The 8,301-nt window shown below is 46.1% G+C and overlaps 1 protein-coding gene across 1 annotated transcript; it reads right to left on the reverse strand.

Moving 5' to 3' along the window:
* Nucleotides 1-2,976: 2,976 nt before the first annotated feature.
* Nucleotides 2,977-7,995, reverse strand: LOC131271126 (uncharacterized; the record flags this gene model as incomplete). Its single annotated transcript, XM_058272512.1, has 2 exons — nt 4,798-7,995; nt 2,977-3,974 (listed from the first exon to the last, which is right to left on the reverse strand). Coding segments are annotated over exons 1-2 (4,196 nt in total), but the record flags the coding sequence as incomplete, so codon positions are not given.
* Nucleotides 7,996-8,301: the final 306 nt, after the last annotated feature.

The following is an 8,301-nucleotide window of genomic DNA, read 5'->3' on the forward strand; positions in this document are numbered from 1 at the left end:
AAGAGAATGAGACGATGCAAAATGAGGTTTAGAAGGTGCTTAAAGTGACTTTAAAGAGAATGAGACGATGCAAAATGGTGTTTAGAAGGTGCTTAAAGTGACTTTAAAGAGAATGAGACGATGCAAAATGAGGTTAAGAAGGTGCTTAAAGTGACTTTAAAGAGAATGAGACGATGCAAAATGGTGTTTAGAAGGTGCTTAAAGTGACTTTAAAGAGAATGAGACGATGCAAAATGGTGTTTAGAAGGTGCTTAAAGTGACTTTAAAGAGAATGAGACGATGCAAAATGAGGTTTAGAAGGTGCTTAAAGTGACTTTAAAGAGAATGAGACGATGCAAAATGGTGTTTAGAAGGTGCTTAAAGTGACTTTAAAGAGAATGAGACGTTGCAAAATGAGGTTTAGAAGGTGCTTAAAGTGACTTTAAAGAGAATGAGACGATGCAAAATGAGGTTTAGAAGGTGCTTAAAGTGACTTTAAAGAGAATGAGACGATGCAAAATGAGGTTAAGAAGGTGCTTAAAGTGACTTTAAAGAGAATGAGACGATGCAAAATGGTGTTTAGAAGGTGCTTAAAGTGACTTTAAAGAGAATGAGACGATGCAAAATGAGGTTAAGAAGGTGCTTAAAGTGACTTTAAAGAGAATGAGACGATGCAAAATGGTGTTTAGAAGGTGCTTAAAGTGACTTTAAAGAGAATGAGACGATGCAAAATGGTGTTTAGAAGGTGCTTAAAGTGACTTTAAAGAGAATGAGACGATGCAAAATGAGGTTTAGAAGGTGCTTAAAGTGACTTTAAAGAGAATGAGACGATGCAAAATGGTGTTTAGAAGGTGCTTAAAGTGACTTTAAAGAGAATGAGACGATGCAAAATGAGGTTTAGAAGGTGCTTAAAGTGACTTTAAAGAGAATGAGACGATGCAAAATGGTGTTTAGAAGGTGCTTAAAGTGACTTTAAAGAGAATGAGACGATGCAAAATGAGGTTTAGAAGGTGCTTAAAGTGACTTTAAAGAGAATGAGACGATGCAAAATGAGGTTTAGAAGGTGCTTAAAGTGACTTTAAAGAGAATGAGACGATGCAAAATGGTGTTTAGAAGGTGCTTTAAGTGACTTTAAAGAGAATGAGACGATGCAAAATGGTGTTTAGAAGGTGCTTAAAGTGACTTTAAAGAGAATGAGACGATGCAAAATGGTGTTTAGAAGGTGCTTAAAGTGACTTTAAAGAGAATGAGACGATGCAAAATGAGGTTAAGAAGGTGCTTAAAGTGACTTTAAAGAGAATGAGACGATGCAAAATGGTGTTTAGAAGGTGCTTATAGTGACTTTAAAGTGAATGAGACGATGCAAAATGAGGTTAAGAAGGTGCTTAAAGTGACTTTAAAGAGAATGAGACGATGCAAAATGAGGTTTAGAAGGTGCTTAAAGTGACTTTAAAGATAATGAGACGATGCAAAATGGTGTTTAGAAGGTGCTTAAAGTGACTTTAAAGAGAATGAGACTATGCAAAATGGTGTTTAGAAGGTGCTTAAAGTGACTTTAAAGAGAATGAGACGATGCAAAATGAGGTTTAGAAGGTGCTTAAAGTGACTTTAAAGAGAATGAGACGATGCAAAATGGTGTTTAGAAGGTGCTTAAAGTGACTTTAAAGAGAATGAGACGATGCAAAATGGTGTTTAGAAGGTGCTTAAAGTGACTTTAAAGAGAATGAGACGATGCAAAATGGTGTTTAGGAGGTGCTTAAAGTGACTTTAAAGAGAATAAGACGATGCAAAATGGTGTTTAGAAGGTGCTTAAAGTGACTTTAAAGAGAATAAGACGATGCAAAATGGTGTTTAGAAGGTGCTTAAAGTGACTTTAAAGAGAATGAGACGATGCAAAATGAGGTTTAGAAGGTGCTTAAAGTGACTTTAAAGCGAATGAGACGATGCAAAATGAGGTTTAGAAGGTGCTTAAAGTGACTTTAAAGAGAATGAGACGATGCAAAATGAGTTTAAGAAGGTGCTTAAAGTGACTTTAAAGAGAATGAGACGATGCAAAATGAGGTTTAGAAGGTGCTTAAAGTGACTTTAAAGAGAATGAGACGATGCAAAATGAGGTTAAGAAGGTGCTTAAAGTGACTTTAAAGAGAATGAGACGATGCAAAATGGTGTTATGAAGGTGCTTAAAGTGACTTTAAAGAGAATGAGACGATGCAAAATGGTGTTTAGAAGGTGCTTAAAGTGACTTTAAAGAGAATGAGACGATGCAAAATGGTGTTAAGAAGGTGCTTAAAGTGACTTTAAAGAGAATGAGACGATGCAAAATGGTGTTTAGAAGGTGCTTAAAGTGACTTTAAAGAGAATGAGACGATGCAAAATGGTGTTTAGAAGGTGCTTAAAGTGACTTTAAAGAGAATGAGACGATGCAAAATGGTGTTTAGAAGGTGCTTAAAGTGACTTTAAAGAGAATGCGACGATGCAAAATGGTGTTTAGAAGGTGCTTAAAGTGACTGTTGGGTGATCGTCAAACGCAGTGAAGCGGATGCGCAGAGCTACGGCGCTGGATGGCAAAGAAGACAAATAATTCCGTGTCAGAAGTTCTGAAAAGAACTGGTGTTTATTTTCTTCTATCTCTGGATCGCGATGTTCACTGGTCGAAGGTTTCCTACGTTGTGTGTCACTTCTAAGTGAAACACTCTTTTTATACATAGTTAGGCGAGTTCGCAAATTTCTACCCTAACTTATTGAGTGTCCTATCCTTCTCTTTCTAAATTAGTTGTGAGTGACGTATTCTCGGCGTTTGGCCATTTTCTAACTTTTCTTCTGTTAGTCACTCAACATACCGGCCACCTTGAAAAATTGACCTTTTTTTTTCAACTTAAACATTCTAATCGGCATAGTTTGTTAACCGCACGCTTGAATATTCCAGAGCTTGTCCGCACCGTCGCCACTCTGGAAATGCCGTCGGGTCCTGGATGTAGTTCAAGAACGCGAGCTAACGGCCATCGGGTTGGCGGTAGTTGGTCGTCCTTCAGGATGATCAGGTCCCCTTCAGCAAGCTGGTATCCTTTGCGTTGTCGTCGGTGGGCAATGTTCAGCTCCTTGCGGTATTCGTTGCACCAACGATCCCAAAAACTTTGTGTGAACCTTTGCAGACGTTGATACTTGGCCAGCTGGTTCTGGGAAGCACAGCTAGCGTTGAATTCCGGCAGTGGCTGCAGCGGACGCTTGATGAGGAAGTGGGCCGGGGTCAGTGCTTCTAAATCGTTCGGGTCACTGGAGAGTGGTGTCAAAGGGCGGGAGTTCATGCATCCTTCGATTTTAGCCAGCACGGTCGCCATTTCCTCTTCGGAGAGTGAAGCTGCGCCGAGTTGACGAACCAAGTGAGTTTTGGCCACCTTGACCGCGGCCTCCCATAGACCGCCGAAGTTGGGTGCTCGTGGAGGGATGAGGTGCCATTGAATCGCGTCGTCTGCCAAATGTTTGTCGATCTGCTCCTTGCTCTTCGTGTGATTCAGCATGGCGTAGATGGCGTGAAGGGCGTTTTTAGCACCAATGAAATTGGTACCATTGTCCGAGTAGATGTGGGTCGGCCTGCCTTTCCTGTACACAAACCGGTCAAGAGCCATCAGGAATGCTGCCGTGCTGAGATCGCTGACCAGCTCCAAATGGACAGCCTTGGTGCTGAGGCAAACAAAAATGCAGATGTAAGCCTTACGAGCCGCGGCTTTCCGATGAATCGGCTTCAGGTAGATAGGCCCACAATAATCGATTCCGGTACAGATGAACGCGTCGTTTGCTGTCACTCTGTCGACCGGTAGTTGACCCTCTGGTTGTTGTATTGGATGAGGATTGGCTCTGCAACACTCGTGACATTTTCGTATGGCGCTTCTGACTGCCTTGCGTCCATTCAATGGCCAGAATCCATCGCGCACTGCAGACAGTGTATGCGAGATGCCACCGTGTAGTAGTTTACGGTGTTGATGTACCAGAAGCATCTGCGTAAACGGATGAAACACAGGGATGACAATTGGATGCTGCATCCGATTGCTGTAACCGGCCACCAACGCGGATCACTCCGTCACCATCAATGAACGGATTCAGTAGTCGAAGAGATGACCGTGTAGATACGGGTTGATGCCTTTTGAAGCGTTGAATTTCATCAGGAAAGGCTTCTGTCTGGACGATTTTTACAAGACAGGTAGTTGCTTTCGTCAGCTCACTGACGAGAAGAGTTCTGCTGGTTATGCGTCGAGATTTGTTCCGGGTGTTGTTGTAGAACCGGAGACAGTAGCCGACGGCTCGCAGAAGCGTTGAGTATGAAGAAAATCTCTCGAAGATTTCATTTGGTTTCATCACCTGGACAGGCAGAGTTACGACGTCCTTCCGTAGCTCTTCTTCGGTGATTTTGTTTGTAGAGATGATTTCTGATGGCCATGTAGATTTTGGCGCTCGTAGCCAAGCTGGACTGTTTTGCCATCGTTGATCGCTAATCAGTTCGTCCACTGAACAGCCACGTGATACAATGTCCGCCGGGTTGTCGCTTCCGGAGACATGTCGCCAGCGTGAACCTTGGGTGGCGTCCTGTATCTTTGTGACACGATTTGCCACGTACGTTTTCCATGTACGTGCGGGAGCCTGTAGCCATTGAAGAACGACGGTTGAATCCGACCAGAAGTGACGCGCTGAAAACTGCATGTCTAGTGCATCCTTCACTTTGGTAAAAAGTCTCGCTCCTAGCAGTGCTGCACAAAGTTCTAGACGAGGGATGGTGACGGGTTTCAGCGGAGCAACTTTGGATTTCGATGTCAGCAAGCTCACTTGCACTGATCCGTCAGACGTTTCCGACCGGATGTAGATACAAGCTCCGTAAGCTGCTTCAGACGCGTCGGTGAAACAATGAAGCTCTGCTTGGTGATAACCGGCTATGAATGCGAACCTCGTGATGGTGAAGTCCTGAAGTTTGGCAAGTTGCTCGCAGAAGATGTCCCATTTTCGTTGTAGGTCGTCCGGTACCTTGTCGTCCCAATGCAGTCCCAATAGCCAAAGCAACTGCATGATCAATTTCGCTTGCACGATGACCGGTGAAATTAAACCGAGTGGGTCGTACAGCTGCGCGATTGAAGAGAGTATGCTGCGTTTGGAGTGTGGCGATGGTTTGATGACGATCGAAACATCCAGACGGAATACATCGGCTTCTGGATCCCATCGAATGCCGAGCGTTTTGATGTTTTCCTCGATGTCGAAGTTGAACGCTGATTTCGTTCCAAGTAGTGCTGGTGGGACTCCTTCCAGTACTGGAAGAGCGTTGGAACACCACTTGCGGAACGTGAATCCACCCTTGCTGACAAGGGTGGCCAGTTCTTCTCGCAGACTGATGGCACCTTCAATGCTGTCGGCGCCGGCGATGAGGTCGTCCATGTACAGATGATGCTTGATGGCATTGCTTGCCAGCGGGTATGAAGTTCCTTCGTCCTCTACTAGCTGCAGAAGTGTTCTTGTCGCTAAGAACGATGACGGGGCCAAGCCGTACGTGATGGTGTCGAGCTCGTAGATTTGCACTGGTTGGCTGCTGTCGAATCGCCAGATGATGCGTTGCAGAGGGCGATCCACTGGATGAACCAACACTTGCCGGTACATTTTCTCGAGGTCTGCTACCACTGCGATCTTGAATTTCCGGAACCGGATGACCAGACTAAGCAAGTCATCTTGTACGACAGGTCCCACCATCAAAGCATCGTTCAGAGAGTGTCCTGTTGATGTTGCTGCGGAACCATCAAACACGACTCTTACTTTGGTGGTGGTGCTGGTGTCCTTGAAGACGGGATGATGCGGTAGATAACACGCTGCGGGACCATCTGCTGCGTCATCTTCCACAGGTGTCATATGATGTAACGCAATGTACTCCGCCATGAAGTCGTGGTATTGATGGCGAAGCTCGTCATTTTTACTCAATTTCCGTTCGAGGGCTCCGAATCGTCGTAGGGCGGTTGCCTTTGAAGCACCGATTAACTTGTCGTGTTGTTGATGCTTCGGTAGCTTCACGATGTATCGACCCGTCGTATCTCGGGAAACCGTATCCTTGAAGTATTCTTCGCAGTACCTTTCATCTGCTGTCTGCGTGGTCTCGATTTCTTCCGCTTTCCAGAATCGTTCGATCTGGTCTTCGAGGCTTGGAGTGATGCTGTTAAAATGGCATCTCATTGCCATCTTTTGCTCCGGTGGCGGTGGGCTTCCGGTAACTACCCAGCCGAAGACGGTTTCTACGAGCAACGGTCCGTTCTCGTGCAGGCGAATTCGTCCTTCCTTCAGGAAGGTGTAGAAGTTTGCCACCCCGATGATCATGTCGATCCGTCCCACGGTGTTGAAGTGCGGATCAGCGAGGTCTGCATCTGCTGGTATGTTCCAGTCTGTCGTGCCGAATGGTGTAGCGGGAATGTCGTGGGTCACCTTACGGAGAACGATGAAATCCACGGTTTTGTTGAACTCTCCGATCCTGGATCGGATTTCTGCTGACACCATGTGCTTTGCGGAAGTGGTTGTGTTATCAACTCCAGTTATCTCTAAATCAACCACTTTCCGGCGCAAACGAAGTTGCTGGCACAGCTTTTCACTTATCGCGTTGGGTTGCGATCCGGAGTCCAGAAGAGCACGCGCTAGGTGCTCGCCGCCGTTGGCATCCACAACCACCAATAACACAGTTGTGAGGATCGCACGATCGAAATTCGTACCTTGCACCGATGGGTGTGTTGTTGATGCTGCCAACATGCTGGACGACGGAGCTGAGCTGTTCGATGGCTGCTGCTGTGGTTGAAATAATCCCGGATGTATTAACGTGTGATGACGTCCGGAGCACTGGCGACACACAAACTTGCTGGTGCATTGAGCTGCCGTATGGTTTTCTCGTAAACAGTTTGCACACAGTTTTTTATCGCGCACTATTTGAAGTCGCTGCTGATGGTTAGCGGTTGTAAAGTTTGTGCACTGGTTTACGGAATGGTTTTGTCGACACACACTACACACTGCTTCGTTCTGGTGCTGCTGCTGCTGCACTGCGGCTGAAGCTGCGGCGTTCATGTGAGAGCGTGATCCCTGCTTCCTTCGTTCGACGTTTGACGATGATGTCGAACGGTTTACTTCGATGCTCTCCATGGTTTGTATTCTCCTCCGAAGAAACTGAACCATCTGAGCGTAGGTGGGCTGCTGTTTGGGCTCGAGCGATTCTTCCCAAGCAGTTACTGTAGCATCGTCGAGCTTGTCTGCTAGCAGGCCTACGATGATTGTGCTGTTCGGGTCAATCGGTTCACCGAGCTGTTGCAGCACTTGCAGGTGTAGCACAAACTTGTCGACGATGTTGCGTAGGGCTTGAACGCTTCCCTTTGTAATTTTTGGCAAGCCCAAAAGGGAGCGCACTTGTTTCTTCCTCAGAAGAACTTTGTTGGAGTACCGCTCAACCAGTGTCGTCCAGGCGATGTCGTAGTTCTCCGACGTGATGCTTAGCACCTGGATTTGGCTAGCGGCTTCTCCTTCCAGCGCGGCGCGAAGGTAGTGGAACTTTTGGATTGCCGATAGTTCCTTCGATTTATGCACCAGGGACTCGAACGTGTCGTGGAACGTGAGCCAAGTGTCATAATCTCCGTTGAAGCTCGGCAGAGAAATGGTTGGCAGCTTTACCGCGGCAAGCGATGATGTGGTAGCTGCCTCCTGTTTCACCGTTATCTTCATAGATTCGCTCAGTATGTCCATGAGCTTTCCTTTGGTTACGCAGTAGAGCTCCTCTACTTGCGTCCGGATGTTCTCGAGCGATGCGATGGTTTCGGGTGAAACCCCTAGCTCGAGGATGTCGTCGAAGCTTTGAGTATACGACTCAAAGAATGCTTCAAACCTTTGAAGGCGATGCTCGGCTTGGTTGCTTTGGTCCGCAGTGTAAGAATCGACGAATAGCTGCACTCGTTGCATTCCTACAATCGACGACTGAAGCTTAGCCTGCTTCGCTTGTAACACTTTTGTCTCAGCCATGGTGAGACACGTAGATAGTTCGCTTGGTTGGAACTAGACTCTCACTAATCCTGGTCGCTTGGCACCAAAATGTTGGGTGATCGTCAAACGCAGTGAAGCGGATGCGCAGAGCTACGGCGCTGGATGGCAAAGAAGACAAATAATTCCGTGTCAGAAGTTCTGAAAAGAACTGGTGTTTATTTTCTTCTATCTCTGGATCGCGATGTTCACTGGTCGAAGGTTTCCTACGTTGTGTGTCACTTCTAAGTGAAACACTCTTTTTATACATAGTTAGGCGAGTTCGCAAATTTCTACCCTAACTTATTG

This window comes from Anopheles coustani, unplaced genomic scaffold (assembly GCF_943734705.1).
Source record: "Anopheles coustani unplaced genomic scaffold, idAnoCousDA_361_x.2 U_8, whole genome shotgun sequence".
Taxonomy (NCBI): domain Eukaryota; kingdom Metazoa; phylum Arthropoda; class Insecta; order Diptera; family Culicidae; genus Anopheles; species Anopheles coustani.